This window comes from Lacerta agilis, chromosome 3 (assembly GCF_009819535.1).
Source record: "Lacerta agilis isolate rLacAgi1 chromosome 3, rLacAgi1.pri, whole genome shotgun sequence".
In the NCBI taxonomy this organism is placed as follows: Eukaryota; Metazoa; Chordata; class Lepidosauria; order Squamata; family Lacertidae; genus Lacerta; species Lacerta agilis.
In genome coordinates, this window is record NC_046314.1 from 100080217 (window position 1) to 100105719 (window position 25503).

At 44.0% G+C, this 25503-nt stretch overlaps 2 protein-coding genes across 3 annotated transcripts in view; one reads left to right on the forward strand and one right to left on the reverse strand.

Moving 5' to 3' along the window:
* RHOQ (ras homolog family member Q) overlaps window positions 1-10844 on the forward strand; it is a 29029-nt gene extending 18185 nt beyond the window's left edge. The window contains exons 3-5 of the mRNA XM_033144912.1: window positions 1982-2146; window positions 5558-5653; window positions 8814-10844. Of these exons, the coding sequence (XP_033000803.1) occupies window positions 1982-2146; window positions 5558-5653; window positions 8814-8969 (417 nt within the window). The 3' untranslated portion in view covers window positions 8970-10844. The remainder of the gene's footprint in view (window positions 1-1981; window positions 2147-5557; window positions 5654-8813) is intronic.
* PIGF (phosphatidylinositol glycan anchor biosynthesis class F) overlaps window positions 9159-25503 on the reverse strand; it is a 44338-nt gene continuing 27993 nt past the window's right edge. For both annotated transcript variants that reach the window (XM_033144911.1, XM_033144910.1), the window contains exon 6: window positions 9159-9524. In XM_033144911.1, the coding sequence (XP_033000802.1) occupies window positions 9411-9524 (114 nt within the window). In that variant the 3' untranslated portion in view covers window positions 9159-9410. The remainder of the gene's footprint in view (window positions 9525-25503) is intronic.

Consider the following 25503-nt stretch of genomic DNA (forward strand, 5'->3'; position numbering starts at 1 on the left):
ATGTTGGCCATTCCTGTTGTAGCCTGGCTTGTCCTCCACCCCAGGCTACATGAACACCATGATTATGAGGGAGGTCGGACAATGCAAGGAATCTGGTATTAACTGAGAGCAAGGAGTCTGGTATTAACTGAGAGCCAGTGTTGTGTAGTGGTTAAGAGCGGTAGACTCGTAATCTGGGGAACCGGGTTCGCGTCTCCGCTCTTCCACATGCAGCTGCTGGGTGACCTTGGGCTAGTCACACTTCTCTGAAGTCTCTCAGCCCCACTCACCTCACAGAGTGTTTGTTGTGGGGGAGGAAGGGAAAGGAGAATGTTAGCCGCTTTGAGACTCCTTCGAGTAGTGATAAAGCGGGATATCAAATCCAAACTCTTCTTCTTCTTCTTCTTCTTCTTCTTCTTCTTCTTCTTCTTCTTCTTCTTCTTCTCCAAAATCCAGTGTTCTCAATAGATTGGCTTCCCAGTTTAAAAAGAGAGCGCTGTGTTTGTAGCCCTTATGGCTAAGTCAAGATCTTCTTGAAAGTGTTTGGGCAGCCCTTGCTGAAATCTCCAAAGTCAGAAGGGCAATGGGATAAGATTTTTCAGTGATTTGGGTGGGGTGGGGGGCTTCAGCTAACCCCTTGCCCCTCTCTCTGATTAGCAGCATCGAGATAAATGATGCAAAATGGTTTCGACAGAAAGAATAAAGTACTGTATATATAAAAAGAGAGAGAAAGGTCTTCAGCGAGTGGCCTTGAAAACAAGTTTTTGGGTGACCGGACAACATTTAGCTTGAAATGCTGGAGCTAGAGCAGGCCTCTCTGGACCTCTGAGAGGGCCTGGCCTGATCAAACAGGTTTTGCTCTTGTATTCTTTCAAAAACCTGCCAAACCTATTTGCTCAGAGGTGAAAGAGGGACAAAAGAACGATATATGCATACCCGGTTAGCGCTGCTCCTCTCAAATCACTCTTAGCTCTCTCATAAACCAATGTCTTTGGTCTTACAACAGTCTGAAGACTGTATGTTTTGATAAGAAACCTAATTTGTAGTTGGGAGGTTACTTTTAGATTTTCCTGTGCTCTCCACCCATTATTCTGGCTTTTGCCAGTATAATGACGGGGGGTAGAAAGAACTAAAGAATGCAAAAAATAGGGATTACCACGTGCTGTGTGTCACAAGTTAGTCTTACTGCCTCTTGTACATGAAGTTTGCATCTCTATCTGTTAATGGCCAGTGACCTCCATGAACCAACACTACTAATTTTTTTAAGCCATCATCAGCCATCACGCTATTCCGCAAAATTGAGGTAATTCAGTAGATGACCTCAAAAAGTACTGTATTTCGGAAGAAACGTTAACAGTGTTCTTCCTCAGCTTTGTTCTCTACCAGACATAAAGACGGCAAAAGGTGGAGGCTGAAGGCCTTGTGTCGAAATGAGCAGCCCTTCTGTCTACACACAGCCAAGTGCAAAGCTGTAGAACAGATTAAGGCCAGAAACCTGTCTGAGAGGCAGTGTCGTATAATGGTTAAAGTGTCAGCCTGGGGCTGGGTAAGCCAAGGTTTAAAGACCCACACTGGGCCATAAAGCTCACTGCTGTATTTCAGCCTGCTCCAACTTTAACGCAGGATAAAATGGGGGAAAGAACGCCATAGTTTCGTGAAATGGCTGTAGCTGCATAGTAAACCCATCAGGTTCAATCCCAGGCAACTCCGGGTAGGGCTGGGAGAGATCTCTTGGCTGAAAATCTGAAGAGCAGCTGCCAGTCAGTGTAGACAATATTGAGTTAAAGGGGCCAATGGTCTTGACTCAGTAGAAAGCATCTTACTATATGTTCTTTCTCTCTCTCTCTCTCTCTCTCTCTCTCTCTCTCTCTCTCTCTCTCTCTCTCTCACACACACACACACACACACACACACACACTGCCTTGAGCTGCTTGGAGGAAAGATGTAATCTTTTTTGTATTTAGTTTATGGTGAATTTCTAAAAGCATCCTTCTGTCGTCAGGAAGACTATGATCGCCTGAGGCCGCTGTCGTACCCCATGACTGACGTCTTCCTCATCTGCTTCTCGGTGGTGAATCCAGCTTCCTTTCAGAATGTGAAGGAGGAGTGGGTGCCGGAACTGAAGGAATATGCGCCGAATGTACCCTATTTGTTAGTCGGAACCCAGGTAGGTCTGGATGTTTTGTGTTTTATGTAAATGAATGCAGAAAAACACCCCCATCCTGTTCTACTATACTCAGCCCAAATTCCCCTCTCTCAATCTTTTCCAGACCAGGGTCCACATTTCCTTTGGGGCAACCTTTCAAGGGCTGCATGCCAGTGTGATGGGCAGGGCCAGAGGCAGACGTGGGGCAGAGCACTGATTGTGACTGTTGCCTTTGTGCATAAGACTCGCTTCTGCACACACTGAACCAGCCCTCCCCCCCCATCTCCATTGTCCATCCAGGCAAACAAGAAGCATTACCAGAGTTTGCAGGCACGTTCCAGCCAGGCAAAAACACTCAAGAAGAGGGCAAAGCAGGGCTGGTAACGGGTTTAGCTTGGGAGAGTGCTTGGTCCAGGGAGGGGGAAGGAACAGGCAGGAAGGGTAACCATGTCAGATCACTAACTCCTCGAAATACAATTTATCTTCCGGATAGATTGCCCATACAATGCAGAGGTCTCAGGTTCAATCCTGGGCATCTCCAAGTTGGACCCAGAAATCTTGGGTAGCAGTTGCTAGGCAATGTGGACAGTTCTGAGCTGGCTGGACCAATGGTCTGACCATAGCTGTCAACTTTCGGATTTCAAAATAAGGGATCAGCAGCCTCACCTATGATAGTCACGTGGCAGTGGTGGGCGGAGCCAGAAGCAAAAGTGGGCGGAGCCAATGGGAAAATATGCCGAGGCTCCACTCTGGGCGCAGCAGACCACGGCCACCAGGACCGGAGCGGAGAAGACGCCGAAGATCCTGCCTCGTCCTAAGCCCCACATCCCTCCACTCCGGGCTCGCTTCCCGCAGCAGCAGCAGCAGCCGCCGCCGCAGCCGCATGTGGTTCCGGCTGCCCAAGAGCCGCCAAGGAAGAGGCGGAGCCGGCGACAATCCCCTCGCCTGCCTCTCTCTCTCTCTCCTCTGACGCTCCCCCCGCCCAGCACAGGAGGCTGAGGCGAAGCTCCTGAGGAGAGCGAGCGAGCGAGAGGCTGCTGAGGAGAACTGCTCCCCCAGCACCCCCAGGAGGAGGAGGAAGAAGAAGAAAATACCGGCACCGGCAGCGCCGCTCCCGCCTCAGCCGAGTCCCATGGAGCGCGTGGAGCCTGTGCGCAAAGAAAGAAGCAGGACGGAGCGAGGCTGTGAGTCCCTCCCCTCGGCACTTGCAAGTCCTCCTCCTCCTTTCCCCTCCTCCTCCTCCTCCTTTCTCCCCCTCCTCCTCCTCCTCCCCCCTCCTCTGGCTGCTGCCTGTCTGCAGATAGTCTGGCTCTTAGTGACAGCAGGCAAAGAAAGGGGGAGACGGGGAAGGAAGGGAATATACAGGAATATACGGGTTTTTGATTAACCCGGGATTGCAGCGGGAAACGCGTTTAAAAACGGGGGAATCCCGGCAAATACGTGATACTTGACAGCTATGCGTCTGACTCAGTAGAAAGGCGGATTCCTTTCTTCCAGCCTGGGTCCTCCCACCTCCTGGCTCAAGCCACTCCCCCTTTGACCCAGCCCCTGTGTTCCATTTCATTCATTGATTTCACTTAGTCGCTTGTCACCCGAAGGTCTCCAAGCAACTTGCAGCACATGTGCGCGCACGCACACACACACAAACCTATTACCATAGTTCCTGCCATGTATACAGACTTTCCTTGCTGTATATTTCTAGTTTGCAACAAATAGAGCAGGGGGGTTATTCAAGAATAATCACATTTTGGGGGTGATAGAGTAGTCCTCTATTCCTTGTGTGGCCAGCACACAAAAGTGAAACCAGGGAATGGAGAAACTGCCCTGAGGAGGAATTCAAAATTGTGTTGCAAGCCATGCTCTTGAGTTGGATGAACGTCCTTTGTACATGAGACCCTCCCACGCCCCCAGCGATGCCAAAATTTAGGATGAAAGCAAAGATCCGCATTTTGGATGTGCTCTGCATATTGAACACTGGGTGATAAAAGCAGCAGTTGTGGGACGCAGGCGGGTGACTCTGTATCACATCCTGCGAGAGATGGAAAGAAGATCCTCGTGGTTCATCGGCCAGTCTTTGTTGTTGCTGGGGGAGGGGGGGGGAATCCAAACCTCTTGTGTGAGGTGGACAGAATAAGTTCTGGGCTGCTGGCCTATCAGGCGGAAGGCAGACCTGCCTCTTGGGGGGGGGGGGAGATCTACCTTCTTCTGAGACGCTTTGCATTTATATATACTTGAGTGGTCGCTGCAGCACTGTAAGGTCCAGCCCTTATAAAAGTTATTTTCAGTGGAGGATTGGAAAAAGAAACTGAGTTGCAGGTCTTGCTGTTTTTATTATTTTCCGTGTTGAAAAGGGAAGTGTGAAACTGCTTTTAGAGTCAAGATGGAATGACACAATAGGATGGAAAATACACGTTTCCAAAATATGTGTTTGCTTAATAGTAGCAATGCAGAGGAGAAATGGATGAGGCTCCTACCTCAAGGTGTTTTCCTTCCTAACTTATTTCTAAACTTGGAGCCGGCTGGGATCTCTCTCTCTCTCTCTCTCTCTCTCTCTCTCTCTCTCTCACACACACACACACACGTGTATAAACACACACACAGAGAGAGACCCAGGCAGTTAACCCCCCCCACCTCTCCTCCCACTAATTCTCCCCTACGAATGCATAGGGTTCCCAGGCATTGTCCCATCAGAGAGATGTTTAGATCCAGACCTGCTTAGCTATAACATCATGGGGCCTTCACCCTGCAGCAGACCCTGTCCTGGGCTTAGGAACCCTTATGTTTTCATATGTGTTGGAAGCTGCCCAGAGTGGCTGGGGCAACCCAGCCAGATGGGCAGGGTATAAAATATTATTATTATTATTACTACTACTACTACTACTACTACAACTTCTAGTTCCATCTGCAAAATGGTATGTTCTCCACCCGTTTCCACTCAGAACATAGCATAGCTGTTGCTCTCAGATCTTGCCAATTTAACTCAGAATATGGGTTGGATCCAACCTAAGTAAGTTGCACTTCGGACCCCTAGTATTTAATGTGAAGTTAGTACAGTGGTACTTCGGGTTACATACCCAATCCGTTCTGGGGTGCCGTTCACACCCTGAAAAGTACGTAACCCAAGCGTCCATTTTGCACATGCGCAAAGCGCGATATTGCACTTCTGCGCATGCACAGACCGCACGGACATGCGCAGAAGCGTCCGCGTGCCAAAAAACACTTCCGGGGTACCGGAGTACGTAACCCAAAAATACACAAGCCGAAGCGGACGTAACCGGAGGTACAACTGTAATGACTGACTCAAAGTCCCATTAATTTCCCTGGGACCTAAGTAAATTCAATCCTATGTGCCTGGTTTTTGTTTTGTTTTTAAATATCTGAAGTGGATTCTGAAGTGAACGTAAGAAAGTGTGCACGTTTATTTTCTGACAGATTGATCTCCGAGATGACCCCAAAACTTTAGCGAGGCTGAACGACATGAAGGAGAAACCAATTTGTATGGAGCAGGGACAGAAATTGGCAAAAGAGGTAAGATTTAGAGATTTGGAGGCATCTGGCCTGGAGCTTCCTCCTCTGTTGCGTGCTGTATTCTCTCCTTCCCTCTTCTCTTCACCCTTTCTCTCTCACTTTTTTTTTTAAAAGTATATCAGTCTTTTACATTTATTTTATTCTTGCCGTTGCATCCAAAAGGATCTGCAAGGTGGCTTGACATCAATGTAAAAACAAGACATATCAAAACGTAAGGAAACAGCAGCACCGTCACAACAGCAGCACCACCAGCAGCAAAATAGAGCTGAATAAAGACATGAATACAACTTGTTTTCTTCTTTTCCCCAAATGCCCTCCAAACTGACACGGCTCTCTTAACTCCATTTGTGAGGGAGGCTGGCAGCCCTCATTTAGAAGGTGCCATCACTGAGAAGGCCCTGTAGTCCCGCAAATGCAATGTAATTGTGTGTGCATACCTAGATAGCATTAGATGACAGCAGTGGTCAATACTGCTAACACTTGGAATTTGCATTTTACTTTGAGGTGGGTTATCAGAAACAAACCTCTCAGCGCAATGCCATGGGGGAGTGTCATACAGTAGCCTTATCCCAAGCCTTTGCAGATAGTTGTCTTTTGCCAATCGAGTGATAGAGAGATGCCCTGTCAACCAATTGTTTGCATTTGTCATGTGGCACTGATTGAAAAACTAGAAAAATAATTGTGCCTTTTTTTTTTTAAGAAACTGCTTTGTTTCTGAAACAATTCTAAAAATTGCATCTGAGAATGGGAGTCGAGTTCATGACAGCACAGGCACCAGCCAATCAGCGCTGTAGCATGCCAGTTTCCGCTGTAAGCTTTCTGTTTTTTTTATCCTGGAGAGCAAATGGTTTGGGCAGTAATGTCGCAGAGAGCACATTTTCATGATGACCCCAGTGCTCAACTTCATTCTGGAGCGTGAATTCTCAAATCAAGAAAAATGTCAAATGGCACAATTCTTCTTTTCAGACTTATTTAGTGGTAAACCTTTTTGCAGAAAACAGCAGTGACTGGAGGTTGCTGTATTTGGTGCATATGGAGATAGCTGAATTAGCGAGCACAGCACAATATTAGCCGTTAATGAAGCCGGTTTGCCCATGAATAAAACATAGCCTTAATATTCCTGACGAGGGTGGCCCATTCAATACTTTTCTAATAATTAGAAAACGACTCTTCACGACGGAAAGCAATAAAACACATTAACGAAGCAAGCCATTGAGACTTAAAATGTTTAGCCTTACCTTTAGGGCATTCCAAAATGAATATTACTTAAAATATTGGTCGAGGTGATGCTGGGTTACCACAGCTACTTTTGTTTATCGGCTTATTTCTGCTGGAGAGTTTAATCTCTACAAAATTGCCTCCATGATTTCTTTTGCCCGCTCTGCCTTCCTAAAATGATTCAAGATCACATTGCCAACCGTAAAACACACTAACAGAAACATCACTGCTTGGGTTTTACAGTCCTAAGGTCCCATCCCAGGGGACAGGGGAAGTCCCTCTCTGAGCATGGAGATCTGAGTCAGATGCTTCCTTCCAGCTACTGTGGAAACCACCATGGCCCTTATGCTAAAAAATAATGATGATGATGCTTGGGTGGTTGCTCATGAGTAACCAGGCAAGACTCCAAACCGTCCTTTTAACAGGTTTATTGTGCATGCTATTTACAGTGCAGAGCTACAAGTTCACGTCTGTATCAGTCACTCGCAGAATCCGGGAGTGGCCCCTTCCGGCTGTGACCCCAACATAAGAGTTTCGGTATCCCAAATCTCCGCCTCCCCTCCTTACGTTTCACCCCCCCCTGTGCATTTGGGGCACGGAAACAGTGTGTCTCCCTCCTCACCCGCTGAGCGAGGGGAGTGCAGGGTCTCTGCAACATCCTCAGAGCCTCTGTTCTCAAGACCAGAAACTGTCTTCCACTGCCCGCTGGAAACATTGCTGTTTCCTCCGCTGGAAGAGGAGGTGCTGCTGGTCAGGTGGGACCAGGGCTCTCTGTAGCTTCCCGAGAGCCCTTCCACCACCCTGCGCTGAGCCGGGGACAGTTCCCTGACAATGCTGATGATGATACCCCACCGATCTGACTGGGTGGCTTCCAGCATGTACAGAAACATAATAAAATACCAAAACATTGAAGGGCTGCCTTCAGATGTCTTCTAAAAGTTGCATACAGTGGTACCTTGGTTCTCAAACTTAATCTGTTCCAAGAGTCCATTGGCTGCAGGAGCTTCCTGCACTCAAGCAGAAGCTGCATTGGATGGTCGGCTTCCGAAAAACTTTCGCAAACCAGAACACTTACTTCCGAGTTTGCGGCGTCCGGGAGCCGATTTGTTCTACAACTAAGCCGTTCAGGAACCAAGGTACCACCGTAGTTACTTATCTCTTTGACATCTGACGGGAGGGAGTTCCACAGGGCGGGTGCCACTACCGAGAAGGCCCTTTGCCTGTTTCCTGTAACCTCAGTTCTCGCAGTGAGGGAATTGCCAGAAGACCCTCGGAGCTGGAGCTCAGCGTCCGGACTGAACGCCGGGGGGTGGAGATGCTGCTTCAGGTATACAAGGCTGAGGCTGCTTACATCAGAGCTCCAATGTTGAAAGAGACTAATTGGAGGCATGCCAACGGTTGAATTAGGGGTGTGGGGAAGTGTATCAGAACATGATTCAAACCCTGCCCAGGCCCCCCCTGGCACACTGACAAACCAGGGGGGAAACTATGCTAGCCATGGAGCTTTCCAATGGAAGGGAAATTGTTGAAGAGGGAGAAAAATCCCAGAAAATGACAAAGGGGCGTAAGAGTGCTGTTCTGCCCTTTTTTCTGTTTTGCCTATGCAAGTCCAGCAGGGTGTTGAATGTGGCGAGCTGGCCTCCTTTCGTTCCCTCTCCCTCCTCCTGCCCCCTTTAGGAGTGCAGCCTTAATGTGTTTTCTTCAGAAACTGCACCTAATGAAAAGAATTCTAAATCTGTCACCAAAAGACAAAGTGAAGGAGTAACCTCTTTTCCTGGAGGGTTAAAACAGTAGGATGTTTTTTCACAGGGCAAAGACAAAACAAACCTTGACGTGTTCCATAAAAACGAAGGCGCCCACAAGCTGGCAAATGGAGTTTGGGGAGGAGGTATGTGTCTTTGCGTGCCTGTGCAGCTATTAAAGACATTTGTTTTCTTGACAGATAGGAGCCTACTGCTACGTGGAGTGCTCGGCTTTAACCCAGAAAGGACTGAAGACTGTTTTCGATGAAGCTATCATAGCCATTTTAACTCCAAAGAAACACACGGTGAAAAAAAGAATAGGATCGAGGTGCATTAATTGCTGCCTGATCACGTGAGACCCACCGGGACGATGGCCACACATACTGTGAAATATCCAATACTGTGCAAACATACACTTAAAACAACAGCAACGCTCTATCCACAGATCCGAGATCAATTGGGAAGCTGATTTTAGGAAACTGGCATCGGGCAAAATCCAGAATGTGTGGGAGGGAAATCCCAAATCAGTGAAGGAGCAAGCAGCATCTGTTACAAACACTTTATTCAGGCTGGAAGGAAAAGTACAATCTCTCAGGGGTAACATAATTTAGGACAAGCGACAGATGCATCATCATGTTGCCACAGCATGCAAAACGTGCTGTGAGGAGGAGGAGGAGGAGGGCCTGACGATGCTCCAAAAGTGTTTCGATTGCCTTCTGCTTTGACTGTGGTCTTTGTGCAGTCACGACGCCAGGAATCAGCACAGCAACAAAAAATGCCTTCTCTCTTTGCGCCAGCTATCTGCTTTTGTACGTAAGCTGCTTCCTGTTCCAGTATATCCACAAAGGTGCAATAAGGAGACCGGCCACGTAGCCAAAGGTCGCTCCGAGCGAACAGGAAATGGGCCACACCTGAAGGAAGAGAATTGCCACGTGGAGAGAGGGAGAGAAAGGAAGAGATCAGACCCTCGACGTACTTTTAGGAGCACAAGTTTCCCGTGCAATCGAACGAAGAAACCAAAATGCGGTACAGGATCCATTGCAGAGCTCGACCTGCTTTCTCAGAGAATGCCAAAAGTGTTAGCGGTTCATCACGCATCTATTACGTGAACACTAAATGTTGTACAGTTTTTAAACCTGTGTGCATTAAAATGTAACTAGGCTTTCTGGCTACTGCAGATGATGACACTTGATAATTCCCAGAACTAACGTGGAGCATTTTAACCTGCCAGTTTTGGGGGCTGGGCTGCTGATGTGCTCCTGCTTTGCTATTATTATTATTATTATTATTATTATTATTATTATTATTATTATTTCTTCTGTAATAGTGGATTGTTAATATAGCCTGTACTGCTTCCTCTCTGCTTCCCCCCCCCAAGTCATGGCATATTTTCATTGCCGAAAAGCTGTGACAAAAGCGTTTAGCCACAAAGCACAATTTGAACGAAGCATTACCAAGGAAGACCATAGACCAGGAGTAGACTTAAAGTAGATTGGGATCTACTGGCAGACCTTTGGATAATTTCCAGTAGATCCCCAAGGATTTCTGACTCCCAATTGTTTAACAAGGGCAACAACTCTGCAGCCTAATTAGGTTACTGAAGGGTATGGGGAAAGCCTAGGAATGGATATGTCAGCGCTGTGAGACGAGTTCTGGCCTTGAAATGAATTCTTAAGCTGAGATAGAGCCCTTAATTCTTTGTTCACCTCTTTTTCTGAGCTACTCTTCTTCACTTGGTGCTTGCTGGTGGACACCTGGGGATTCTGGAAGTAGAGGGTGTAATGTATGAAAGACCCCAAAGTAGATCTGCAAGCTTGAACTAACTCCATCTCTGCCATACACCACAAGGAAAGCAAGATTCGGTTGACGACAAATTGTCACGCTCTGCTTGAGAGATTGCTAACAGTTGGGGGAGGAAGTCTCTGCAAAACCGGCCTCTGCCTCCCTGCCAGGAAGCACATTGTCTTCCCAGCATCTTTGGGGTTTGCTAACTCTCCCCTCGCCCCTGTACCCCACAAGTGCTTTTCTCCATTGAAAAGGCTACAAGCACCTGAAAGTTGGTGAATGAGGCCCAACAAAATTAGTCAGGGAGCCAAAAGGGGAAGCTGCTTCAAGGAGATCAGAAGCAGAAATGCAGAAACACACACACAGCCAACAAGCTTAATTCAGGTTTTGAAAACAAAGTAGGAACTGTCTGATTGATCAGACAGGGTTCCATTCTAATCCCAGCATCCTAACTAGTGGCCAAGAAGATGCCACTAGTTAGAAACTGATAAACAGCACTACAAAGTAGTCCTAGTTTTTACTCACAAGTAGCTACTGTCCTGTGATGTTACAAGTCACAACAGGAAGCATTTAAACGAGGGATTCCCTCTGGTGTGAGAGGAGAGAGGCCCCCTTCTAAGATTTTACCTGCTACTTCAGTTTTTATAACGTGTTATATAAAAATTAAATTAACATAGTTGGGGTTTTTTTAAAAAATAAATAAATAAATCATCTTTAAATGCATTGCAAGTAAAGTAATGGCTGACTTAAGTCCCACATTCTACATATCAGCTAACTCTGAACCCAACCCAAAGTAAATATAAGAGATAAATGTATGTGCAAACGTTTAAGAACCCCAAAGTGGTTGGCGTAAACTAACCCTGCTCAAATTTCGACTTCCTAAAGGATCCAACTAATCAAAGATTTAAATATCTGCACAGATACAGAGGAGCAAAACTGAATAAAAAATAGGCTCACAGAAATGTCCCCATGCATTTAAACTCTTTGTAGCTCCTAACAAAAAGACTCTTCGCCTATGATTGCAAACTAGTGACACACTACTTGGTTGTGTTCCCTTGGCAGTCCTCCACAACCATGAAAACTACAAACTTTCTACTTCTAAAGCCTCCTGAGATCATGAAATCTGTGCCAGGGAACCAAATTTGCACTCGCACACTGCTCCTGCAAAAGTGTGGAATACAAATAATCCTGGGTGCAAGACTGGTGTATTCCCTGCCCAAGCAAGCATCAAAGGAACAATTGTATGTAGTAGTGAACAGTGTCCGCCAACCTTGCAGTTATTATGCCGGGGCTGTCATCGCTGTAGATTAAAACATAATGGCGTCGTTGTGTGCACTGATGGCAGACTGATGCCAAATGCTGATACTGTCCCAGTGGTTCAACAGTGGCCCACATTTGTTCTATGAACAAGCGCACTGTCTTGGCTCCCTGCCCTGACAGTCAGGTGCTTGGAGTCACATTCAAATTGGGGCCGTTGCATGAAGAGCCCATTGGGCATTGCTCTGAGCTGCACAACTCGTGCTCCTCACAAGTCGTGTCTGCGCATGCAGCAACCACACAGAGAGCATCTTCATGTGTGGGGCTCTACTGTGTGTTAGTATCAAGCAATGCCCAAGCAGACATCCCAAGGAATGGGACACAGGGTGAGGCTATCCCAATCCATGTAGAGGGACGGCGTTTGAATGAACATTTAAGAACTCTGGCGTGGCGGGAAAGCGGTGCCTTGCAAGTGAATGCTGCAAGCGCCAACATATAGGCAGCTAGCTGGGCAATGAGCAATTATTCTAAGTGATAGGTTAGAAAACGTTCTTGGTGCCAATGATTCATTCCAACCTTGACTTTAATATTCTGGCAAAACAGAAGGCTGACTTTCAACAGTGACAGGTGGGTAGCCGTGTTGGTCTGCCATAGTCCAAACAAAATAAAAAATTCTTTCCAGTAGCACCTTAGAGACCAACTGAGTTTGTTCTTGGTATGAGCTTTCGTGTGCATGCACACGAAAGCTCATACCAAGAACAAACTCAGTTGGTCTCTAAGGTGCTACTGGAAAGAATTTTTTATTTTGTTTCAACAGTGAATGAAAGAAGTAAATGATAAGACCCCCCCCCCCACTTTTGAAACCTGATTGCCTCCACCACAACATAAAAGGCCAACTTTTATTAACTTAAAAGCCGCAACTTGTTGAGGGGTGAGGGAGCAAAATATTGTGCTGCAGTCCAAGTTCTGTTTTTATTATTATTGCGCACTCTGGGTACAGACCATCCTCACTGTGCACTCTGCTGTTCTGAGACGAGTATATGCTACATTTCACTCATCTTTACAACAGGCACGATTTGTTCTCCTTGTTTCTCCCGTTCTCCCATCTCCTGGATGGCAAACGGAGTGCAACCCAGGCATGTGAGAAAATGGGCTTTCGTTCCCCAGCTTTTCGCTTCTGTCCCAAGCTTGCATTGCACAAACTCCAGGACGGAAGTATTTGAGGCGAGGAGGCAGGGGAAAGAGCTGGTGGCTTCCACTTCCGCAATTTTTCTTCTTCTATCCATTAATCTTTTCCTCACGACATGTTAATAAAACTTTTTATTTTTGCTACCCGGAATTGACGGCGATGCGGTCTTCCTGCACTTAAGCATCACATTCCTCGGCTTGTGTGTTAGTATAATGGAGCATTATTTGGAGGTCTTTAGGAGTGTAGCGAAGATGACAGCAATCATCTTTTCATGAGGTGCCTTAGGTACTCTTTATTGACCTTGCTTCTGTTTTTCTAGTCCTGGTTTCAGAAAAAAGCTCATGGGTTCTCTCGCAATTGCTTTTCAAACCAAAGATGTGCTTGCTCCCGTCCGTTAACAATGGTGCCGCGTATTTTTTTGCAAGAGACTTATACGTAAGCCAATGCATATTCAACACTAGTATGTTGTGTTCTGTGGCCTAACGGAGGCTGTAACTCCAGTGGACATTTTCATTCAAAATAAAACTTAATTTAATCAGGAACTGACTAATCGTGATTAGAGGATAATCTGGGGCACGGATATGCTGGGTTTTTTTTTAATGAAATAGTGAGTTATCTTCCGGTGCCATTTATCGTTCAGTGGTCAAGGTGGGGGGGAGACTGTGTATATTTGAACCTAACCATGCATCCTTCTCTTAATATGAGCGATGGCTTGATGCATTCCTAGATATCATCACTACTGGATTAAACCCACTCCTATCTGTCCACCAGGAAAGGCCAGGACAAACAGAACAACTCTGATCTCATAGGCACAACTCAGAGGGCAGATTAAGGCCATGGGCTCATACATTACCTCCACCTGCTGCTATCCATGCTTAAGGGAGATGTTGGCGCATTGGCTAAGGCTGGTCTAGTCCCCTGTTTGACCAGGATTCGTAACCCACTTGGCTAAGTTTGTTTAATGCTCGATTAGGCAAGGAAAGGGAATTTGCTGAAGGTAGAAGAAGCAGGTATAGTTTTTTAGATCATGCCAGGGTGGGTTAGCTAGGTAAATTGGTACCCAGGGGCTAAAAAAAAATTTGCCACCCCCCCCCCCAAGGCATGGGAAGGTCAGGTGGTACCCGGCGCGGAAAATTTCTTGTCAACCCCCCCCATTGACAACCCCCCCCCCCGCAAAAATGGTTTTACGTTATTTCATATTTTCTTACAAATGAATAATAACTATAATAAAAAACCCTTTTATTTATATCCCACCCTCCCTGGCCAAAGTCGGGCTCAGGGTGGCTAACACCAGATGCATAACATTGGTATAAAATCAAACAATAATTAAATTACCTCCTAAAAACCTCTCAAAGTCTAATTAGATGGCTTTCCACAGGGTTAGGGTCGGGAACAGTAAGTGTTCTCTGAACTGAAATTTCAGCCTTCATGACACAGGAAAACAGCCAAGTGAACAGCTATTTTGGGGGAGGAGGGTCAAGATATTAACCGATATGCATGGAATTTCATATATAGCTATATAATCCCTAGTATAGTAAGATAAGACCTTTGGAGCAGGCATTTAAAAAAAATCCTTGCTAATTTGTCACCCCCTCCATTATGGAACCTGGGGCGCCCCCCCTTGCTACGCCCCTGGATCATGCAGCCTTTTCTTAGTCGTGACTTAAGAGATGGAATCCTGTACCTGTGCATTTGTCCAAAGAGCTTAGCGATACACTAGAACAGATGCCGCCAATCCAGTGCCCTCTAGATGTTTTTGGCCTACAACTCCCAGCAGCCCCAGCAAGCACGTACTGGCTGAGGCTGCTGGGAGTTGTAGGCCAAAGCCTCTGGAGGCCACCAGAATGGTGAAGACTGCAGCAGAAGACTAGCAATGCGTAGGACAGTTTTCAGAAAATTGGAATTTTCATGGCTTCTCTTTTATGAATCAATTGTCTTGGGGCATACTTGCTATTTAATCTGTGTGCGCTTCAAAACAAAAACTGGAGCTGCCAAGTGCTACTGTGACAATTTCTTTTTTTTTTTAATTTTTTTATTGTTTTTGCAACTTTAAAACAAAACAAAAGAAAAACATAACACAAATACACTATTGTCATTCTATATGGTTTACAAATTAGCATAAACTCCGCCGAGTTTTTTGACTTCCCTCCATCACTACATTAGTTTTACAAGATACATCATTCGTCCGCTTTTTCTTAATTTTACCTGATCATATCTGTCAAAGTATTTCCTCTAAATTTTTTCTTTTTCCTTCTGTTGCTTTGCAAGAGTTTCGTCACACCTGTAAGTGAATTACACATTTCTACTATCTTTTAAATACTCTAAGAATTTACTCCAATCCACATCTATCTGCTGATCTCTCTGATTTCTTATTCTACTTGTTAATCTCGCCAATTCTAAATATTCCAAGAGCTTCCTTCTCCACTCTCCCACCGTTGGTAAATTTGGTGTTTTCCAATTTTGGGCTAGCAAAATTCTTGCTGCTGTGGTGGCGTATAAGAAGAATCTTTGGTCTCTCTTTTTGATCTCATTTCCCACCATCCCCAGCAAGAAAGCTTCAGGTCTTTTTGGAAATGTGTATTGCAATATTTTTTTCAATTCATTATATATGATCTCCCAAAATATTTTGACTTTGTCACATGTCCACCACATATGGTAGAATTCTCCATCTTTCTTGTCACACTTCCAACACCTCTTATTGTTTTTCCTGTACATTTTTGCTAGCTTCACTGGAGTTAGATACCAGCGATACATCATTTTCATGATGTTTTCTTTTAGTATCGTACATGCAGTGAATTTTAAGTGGTAATTCCATAATTTCTCCCACGTTTCCATCTGAATGTTGTGCCCCACATCTATAGCCCATTTTGTCATAACTTCTTTGATTTCCTCGTCTTTTGTGTACCACTCCACCAAATAATTGTACATTTTGGATAACAATTTCTCGCCTCCCTCCAGAATTTCCACCTGAAATTTAGATTTATTTTTGTCAAAATTTCCTTTTCTTTTCTCTTCATTAAATAGATTATATACTTGGAAATATTGAATCCATCCTGTAAATTTGTCTGCCACTTGTTGGAAAGGTCTTATTCTCCATCCTTGCTCGGTATCTACTAACAGTTCTTCATACGTTATCCAATTGTCTTGTGTATTGATTTTCTTTAACGTCAGAATTTCCGTTGGGGATAGCCATCTGGGCGTTTTTCTTTCTAATAAGCTTTTGTACCTCTCCCATACCTCATATAGTGGCTTCCTAAACACGTGACTTAAAAATTCTTTATGAACTTTTACCTTATTTTGCCACAAATATGAGTGCCACCCGTATCTGTTATTAAATCCTTCCAAATCCAAAATTTCTTTATTTTTTAATAACATCCATTCCCTAATCCAAATCAAGCATGACGCCTCATAATATATTTTCAAATCCGGCATTCCAAAACCGCCTCTCTCCTTTTTGTCTACCAGTAATTTATGCTTTATCCTGGGCGGTTTTCCCTGCCAGATAAATTTTGATAGTATTTTTTGCCACTCCCTGATTTGGCTTGTCCCCTTCACCACGGGCAGCATTTGGAAAAGGAATAATACTCTTGGTAAAATATTCATTTTTATGCTTGCTATCCTTCCCCAAAAAGACAATTTTAATCTATTCCATATTTCTAGATCTTTTTTAATTTCTCTCCAGATCGGGAGGTAATTGTCCCCAAACAGATTTATGTTCTTTGGAGTGAGCCAAATTCCTAGGTACTTGATCTTCTTAGTTGCCATAATGCCATATACTTCTTGTAACTCTTCGATCTCCTCCTTGCTCAAATTCTTTGTCAGCATTTTGGTTTTCCCTTTGTTTATCTTAAGGCCAGCCAGTCTCCCAAACTCTTCTATCACCTTCAATAATCTTTCCATGCTCCTTTGTGGTTCCTCCAATGTAATCACCAGATCATCGGCGAAAGCCTTTAATTTAAATTCTCTTTTTCCAATTTTTATGCCTTTGATATCTTTTTCCCCTCTTATTTTATTTGCCAGGATCTCTAAAACCAAAATAAATATGAGTGGGGATATTGGGCAACCTTGTCTTGTCCCTTTTGTTATCTTAACATCCTCCGTTAATACACTGTTGATGATTAATTTTGCTTATTGTTCCGAATAGATGGCTCTAATTCCATTTATAAACTTTTCCCCGATTTCCATCTTTCCTAATATCTTTAACATAAATTTCCATGAAACATTATCGAACGCCTTTTCTGCGTCGATGAAAATCAGGGTCGCCTTTTTATCTATTCTTAGATCCAAATATTCGATCAAGTCTACTATTGTTCTTATGTTATTTTTCATATAACGGCCTGGTAAGAAACCTGATTGGTCACTGTGTATCAACTTATTCAATGTTTTCTTTAATCTTTGGGCTAAAATATCTGTAAACAATTTATAATCTAGATTTAACAATGAAATTGGCCTGTAATTTTTAACATTTGTCAAGTCAGTATCTTGCTTTGGGATCACCGTAATAAATGCCTCCTTCCATGAATTTGGGATACGTCCATTCGTTAAAATCTTATTCATTACTTCCAACATAGCAGGGATCAAGTGTGGTGCTAGATCTTTGTAGTATTTTGCCGTTAGACCATCGGGGCCCGGAGCTTTTCCAATTTTTAATTTTTTGATTGCTTCCTTCAACTCTTCCTCCGTTATTTCTGCATTTAATTGCTCCTGATCTTCTCTTGATATTTTCTTTGGTTTGTTATCTTCTAAGTATAAATCCATTTCCTCTTCTTCCTCCTGTCCTCTCTTATAAAGTTCTCCATAGAATTCTTGGAATGCTTGCTTAATTTCTTTTGGATTTTCAGTCAATTTATCCTTCCATTTAATTTTGTTTATAATATTCTGATTTAATCTTCTTTTTAACTGCCACGCTAATAATTTCCCGGTCTTATTAGCATATTCAAAATTCTTTTGTTTCAACCATTTTAATTTCCACTCTAATTCTTGATTTATTAGCGCGTCGAATTGCATTTGTAACATTTTTATACCTTGCTTTAAATCCTGATCTTTCGGTTTCATTGCCAATTGTTTTTCTTTATCCTCCAACGCCTTCATAATTTCTTTCTTTTTCTTTTCTCTCTCCTTCTTTCTAATAATATTTTGTGATATCAAAAAGCCCCTCATTACCGCCTTGCTGGCATCCCACACCACATTTGAATCCATTCCTTTATTGGCATTTAATTCAAAGTATTCTGCTACTGCTCTTTTTGCTCTATCCACCACCTTCTGGTCATAAAACAAACTCTCATCCATTCTCCATCTTCTCCTGGCACTTTCTCCCTTTATCTCCATGTATATAGCATTATGGTCTGATATAGTTCTTGGTTGGATTTCGACCTTATTTACTCTTAACATTACAACATTCGATACCCAGATGTAGTCAATTCTGCTTGAACTTTGGTTAGGCTCCGAATAATATGTGTATTGTTTTATATTTGGATGTTTCTCCCTCCAGGCATCTCTTAAGCTTAGATTTTCTACTAATGTGAAAAAGGACTTTGGTAATTTACCTTCAGTGGAACCTAATCTCCTTGTCGTTCTGTCCAGCGTTGGGATCACTACACCATTTAGATCTCCCAAAAGAATAATTTTTTGGTCCGAATATTCCATCAAATTATCCCCTAATTTTTTATAAAATTTTGATTTTTTATTGTTTGGTGCGTATATTCCCACCAACAAGATTTTTTCGCCTTGCCAGATAATTTGTACCATAACCACTCTTCCCTCCTCATCCTTAAAAATCAACTTAGGTTCCAACTTTTGTTTTACATAAAGTACTACCCCACGTTTTTTCTTTTGATCTGCCGTTACAAAATCCAAGCCTAACCTCTTGTTTATCAATACTCTTTTGTGTTTTTTTGAAATGTGTGTTTCTTGCAAACATACAATGTCCAAATTTTTCTTGATCAAGACATGTTCTACTTTATTTCTCTTGTATTTATTATTTAAACCATTTACATTCCAGGACTCAATTCTTAAGTTCATGTCCTTAGAGAAAGTTTTCGGTTAAAACTACTTAAGTGTTTAAGTTGTCTTCCTTGGCTTGTTCCTCGCTTTCTTCTTTTTCTTCCGCCTCCTGGTCGCTTTCCTCTTCTTCTTCTCCTTCTTCTTGTTCCTCTTCCTGTTCCTCTTCCTCTTTCTCTTCTCCTCCCACTGCTCCTTCTTCCAATATTCCCAGTTCCTCCTTGCTGTTCTTCTTTTCTTTCTTTTCTCCCTCCAATCCTAACTCCTTCGGATATCTTCTCGTGAATTTCTTCAGCTCTTGCTCGTTTCTTATCTTGAACTTTTTATTTTTGAAGTAGAAGGTCATTCCTTCTGGGAATTCCCACCTAAAGCTTATTCCTTTTTTATTTAAAATTCCTGCTAGCAGACGGTATGGATCTCTTTTTTGTAAAAATCTCGTTGGGATTTCTTTGTAAATGAAAATTTCCCTTCCGCCAATTATTAGTTTCTGGGAATGACTTAATCTCAAAATTTCATTTCTTATATCTAATGAGTTAAACATCACCAGGCAATCTCCTGGTAGTTTCTTTGCTCTGGCCTTGACCGACTTCACTCCTATTCTAAAAGCATTTAGAATAGAGTATTCCAAATTCTCTTGTTTTACATCCAGCCATCTTGCTAGTTCTGTCACCATTCTTTGCCTGATGTTCTCATTTGCTTCTAAAGGAATTCCCCGAAATTTCAAGTTCAATTGTTTCTGTCTGAGTTCAAGCAAGGCTAACTTATCCAACATCTCCTCCTGTACCTTATTCACATCCACTACTTCCTCTTTTACCTTCTCTGTCTCTTTCTTTGATTGTTTTACCTCTTTTTGTATTCTCTTAACTGTGCTTTCTATTGTTTTGGACTTCGTTGATAACTCTTTCACTTGTTCTGTTAACTCTCCTACCACCTTTTCAAATTTCTGATCCATTGACTCTTTTAAATCTTCCAACCTTTTTTCAATATTCTGTTCACTTTGCCTAATTTCCTTTTTAATCTCCGTTAATAATCCCTCCCAATCTTTCCCTTCCTCCTGTTTCGAAGACCTTCTTTCAGTTGGAGTTGCGCTTCCTTTATGCCCTTTCATCCTGCTATTTTCTGTCTATTATTTATTATTTCTGCACCTGTTTTTTTCCACTAGGGGGCTTTCTTTTTAACACAGTTCCTTTTTTTTTTTTTACTTATTAATGCAACCAATTTTTCCCCCAATAGATGGCGCTTCTCTGCAATATACAGTATACAATAAGGAAAGCCCACCCACACTGCCAGGTTCAATACCCTTTACTCGTTACTTTCAGTTTCTTTGTTCTTCCAGCCCTCCGCTACTTTCGTTTTCTTTGTTTCAACCAGGCTTCCCTTTCTCGATATTATGTAGCCAAAATACAATCTCCACGCTCTAATTTTGAGGTTTTTATCAATCAAAGTCAGAGTCACAGATTCCACCTAACCGTCCAGGAGTTTTTTAAGTCACAGTTCTTTTTTAAATAAGTAAGAAAGCGATGATCCAAACCTGTAAAGGAAAATCCCCCCCCCCAAAGAAAAAGCTGATCCTCTGTCCACGTAGTTCCTTAACTTAACTTCTGTCAGCCTCCTTCTTTCCGTCCCTTTCCTCCCCCGTTCTCGATCTTTCAGGCCACCCAGAAGTTAATAATTAAGCTTTGTAATCCTCAGGGGTCCGCCAATCTTTCTGTTAGGTCTCAACCGATGTTTGTAATCCACGAGGCCGATGCCTCCCCCGCTGGCTCCTCCGCTCGCCCGTCTGGTCCTATTATGTAGGGGGACTTTCTTTCCAACCCAGAAGTTTATAACCGGATTTTTCCCCAATGCGCTATTTCAAGGGGCTCTCAAAATGTTCTCTCTCAGTCCGTAAAGATCTATCCGCTCCTTTTCCCCTCAATTTTGCCTTTGTTTAAAAGCACGATACCGGACGGATGATTAAGTGGGAAGGACACTTTCGTTTTCTCCTCTCCCCCTTCACGAGATCTCCGCAGCTTTTTTACCTTAAAGTTTATATGTTACTGTCAATTTCAATCTTCTCAACCCCCCGTCTTCAATAGTATCTTTCCGAGGAGTTTTATAAAAATTTTACTCACTTTCACAGGAACGTTGTCTTTAGTTCGTCTTGCGCAGTTTTTCCGAGCGCCATTTTTTCACTAATGTAGAGACGGACTCCCTCTTTTCGCCTCATACATTTGTCCCGATCTTTAAAATGCCAAATTATAACTGTGGGTTATCTTTAATTTCCAGACACCCACTAAGTTCTTTATTTCCTCGGTCTTACTTGTTTTGGAAGCGGGCTGCTTTTCATCTGGAGCTCGAGGCTTTGCGTCGTTAGGAGGGTACGATGTCCCCGCCTTGTGTCTGCCCTCCGCTCCCTTCTCCAAAGTCCTTTTTTCCAAAAAACCCTGGCTTTGGGAGCACAGCAAATGACACCGCCGGGTGCACTGGACTTCAAGGTAGCCCCCCTTGAAGTAGTTGGGTCCGCACAGCCTTTGCTCGACCCCCTTTCCTCCTAATTACGCTCGGGGTCCCCAGAGGGGATTCTCCGCGCTCCTTACGATGGCCGCAGCTCCACCGGAAGTCGCTACTGTGACAATTTCTAGAGGGTATAGCTTTTTTCTTTTTGCCCCTCTTGCTGGAAAAAGTGCTTTCTGAACCAGAAAAATAAAAATAACTCCCCCATCTTTTCATATGCTACAGTCATTGTTTTTACATTCACCCACATCTTGCTCAGTTATAAATGCCAAAGGCATTGTAATAGGAACAGAGCCTGGTCTTTGGGCGATAAGCTTAGGAATGTTCTTTGACAAACCAGTTCCAAAAAAAAAAAAAAAAACCAGTGGCATAGCTTGTTCAGTAAATAAACCTTGGCATAAACTACCGCTTCTTTTTGTTTTGCAGTATTTTGGGCAGGGGGAGATGGGATGGCCAGGAGCCACAGACCTACACAACTTTTGTGTGCATGCCCAACATGGATTTAAGCAGGATTTCCCATAGGAGCTTCAGAGGTGGCATGGGGAGAAGACAATTAATTGATAAATGTTTTTAAACCCAGTGGGGGCACACGCAAACCCTTGGGTTCACCTGTAAGTAGCTTTTCGGATCCCGGGCACCAGCTAAGTGGTACCACTAGACCTTTTCTCAGGATTGCTCTGCCCGTTTCAATTATCACAAACTATGCCTATATCATTCACCCATGAATCCCAAACTTTGGCTCCATTTCTCGCTCTGGCTACAGCCACCCCGTACACTCAAAGCATGCTTATACCCTTTAAACAATCACGGCACCCCGCTCCACAAAAATATTGGGATCTGTAGTTAAAGCTGCTGGGAATCGTAGCTCTGCGAGATGCTCTCCTAACAACTCTCAGCACCTTTAACAACCCATAGTTCCCAGGATTCTTTGGGGGAAGCCATGGCAGTTAGAATTGGCAGAATGGGAAGCCATGGCAGAAGAATTGGTGCTTTTGAATTATGGTACTGGAGGAGACTCTTGAGAGTCCCATGGACTGCAAGAAGATCAAACCTATCCATTCTTAAAGAAATCAGCCCTGAGTGCTCACTAGAAGGACAGATCCTGGAGTTGAGGCTCCAGTACTTTGGCCACTTCATGAGAAGAGAAGACTCCCTGGAAAAGACCCTGATGTTGGGAAAGATGGAGGGCACAAGGAGAAGGGGACAACAGAGGATGAGATGGTTGGACAGTGTTCTCGAAGCTACTAACATGAGTTTGGCCAAACTGCGAGAGGCAGTGAAGGATAGGCGTGCCTGGCATGATCTGGTCCATGGGGTCACAAAGAGTCGGACACGACTGAACGACTGAACAACAACAACAAATGGCAGTTAAAGTGCTTTAAAGTATATGCTGTGGTTGGGACTGCAGTCTCATACATGCTCATACACCGATTCCCTGTGGTGTGTTGAACACATATGAATATCAGAACTACAGGAAGTTTTCCTACCAATTGTGTCAGCACTGCTTAGGTGGGAAAACCCCACACAGCCGGCCCCATCCACATCGGGTTGCGAGATTCACACATGTTCCCTGCTACTGTAGGCTCTTTGTTTCCACACCATGGGGGGGGGGTGTTCTTTACCACCAAGCAACGTTAAACCAGAAAAGCTTACTTGGACCGGTATACAACCCTGAGCTATCACTGTTTTATAAGATTCAGGTAGGTAGCCGTGTTGGTCTGACGCAGTGGAAAAAAAAAAATTAAAAATTGTCCAGTAGCACCTTAGAGACGAACTATGTAAGTTTGTTCTGGGTATAAGCTTTTCTGTGCATGCACGAACAAACTTAGTTGGTCTCTAAGGTGCCACTGGACAATTTAACTGTTTTGAATGGTTTCAGAAGCTCTCTCCATCACACAAATAGGTCAGAAAGACTAAATCTGCAATCCCCATTATGGAGAAGTTCAAGTGCTTTCTAGTTGCACTCAGCTGTTTGCCAGGATGTCAAAAGCAGGCGTGGAGCTCTTGAAGATGACATAAAACAGATTTGGTGGGCAACGTCAAACGCATGGCATGCAGGCAGCCTTCACGTTTTACCTTTCATATACTTTGTGTTTATGCAAGACTTGGTAAGCTCTTCTCCTGTAAATGAAGGCAGCTGCTTCAGGCAAATAAGTCAATTTATATTTATTGAACTCTGCGATTTTTAAAGAAAATCTATTGATGCCTTCTTTAACTGTCTGCCCCAAATCACCCTTAATAATGCCATTCTTGGTTCCAACTGAATTCATGTCATATTTTGGGTGCACAATTTTATAAGCTATATTAGCTGAGTCATTAGCTGAGGACTAAGTATGCTAGGGACACGGGTGGTGCTGTGGTCTAAACCACAGAGCCTGGGGCTTGCGAATCAGAAGGTCGGCGATTCGAATACCCGCAACGGGGTGAGCTCCCGTTGCTCGGTCCCTGCTCCTGCCAACCTAGCAGTTCGAAAGCACGTCAAAGTGCAGGTAGATAAATAGGTACCGCTCTGGTGGGAAAGTAAACGGCGTTTCTGTGTGCTGTTCTGGTTCGCCAGAAGCAGCTTAGTCATGCTGGCCACATGACCCAGAAGCTGTACACCGGCTCCTTCGGCCAATAAAGCTAGATGAGGGCCACAACCCCAGAGTCTGCAACTGGACCTAACGGTCAGGGGTCCCTTTACCTTTAAGTACTCTAGTTCCCTTTCAACTCTAGGATCCCAGAGGAGCACACAATAATTTTTACTAAACTTTGCCATCTTTTTTATGTTGTGAACCGCCCCAAGATCGACGGATGAAGGGTGGTATACAAATTTAATTAATTAATAAAAACACATTTTCCCATTTCACGAAACAGAAGAATGGGATTTTTTTGCACTTGCCATCTGCTTACTGAGGTTTTCAAGCATTGCATTCTGTGAAGAGACGTGGTCTCCTTTTCATGGAATGCACTGAAACATTTGTCTAGTTACTGAACAAAATGACAGGAAAAATAAAAATTGTTATTCTAAGGGCTGCCTTCAGACTTGATCCCACACCAGGTCCTCACACAGGTCCTTCACTGCCTTCACTGGTTCTGAATTAAATGAGAGGCAGAGCTGGGTATCATCTGCATACTGGTGGACACCCAGCCCAAACCCCCTGATTATCTCTCCCAGTGGCTTCATATAGTTATTAAAAACGGAACCCTGAGGCACCCCACAAGTGAGAGCCCAGGGGTCTGAACACTCATCCCCCCACACCACTTTCTGGACACGGCCCAGGAGGAAGGATCAGAACCACTGTATAACAGTGCCCCCAGCTCCCAGTCCCTATAGATGGTCCAGAAGGATGTTATGGTCGATGGTACCAAAAGCCGCTGAGAGATCCAGCAGAACTAGGAAACAGCTTTCACCTTAGTCTCTAGCCCGCCAGAGATCATCAACCAGCGCAACCAAGGCAGTTTCAGTCCCATGATGAGACCTGAATCCTGACTGGAAGGGATCCAAATGGTCTGCATCCTCCAGGCATGCCTGGAGTTGTTCAGCAACCGCTCGCTCAATCACCTTGCCCAAGAATGGAAGATTTGAGACTGGGCAATAGTTGGCCATATTGGCTGGGTCTATTCACCACCCCATGGAGCCCATCGCCCAGCCCTTCCCATCTTGCTTTTAAGAGCCAGGGTGGGCAAGGATCAAGGAAACAGGTGGTTGGTTTCACTCGTCCAAGCAGCAAAGACAAATCACAGAAGCACAGAATAATAAAAGGAACCTCAAGGGTCATCTAGTCCAACCCCCTGCAATGCAGGAATCCTGGCTAAAGAATCCCTGACAGGGGGCCACCCAACCTCTTTTTAGTGTGTTTAATAGTGGTTTCCGTTCACATGCATCTTGTAGGTTTAAAAAACTAGCCTTCGGCCATGGATTTCTGAGCGGCGCAATGTATGTATTTTGTACTCAATTTGTTTGTGAGAAAAAAAGATAGCATTTGAGGCAGCCCTGAAATGAAAGCCTTAGAATGTCTGTGAAATAAGAGTTGGTGTAGCACAGTGGCTAAAAGTCTGGGGCTCAGATCTCGCATCTGCCATGAACTTTCTAAGTAGCCTGAAGCAAACTATTCTCCATGAACTGCAGCTGCCTTCATTACAAGAGGAAAAGAGTTTACCAAGAAAGTAATTTTAGGGGC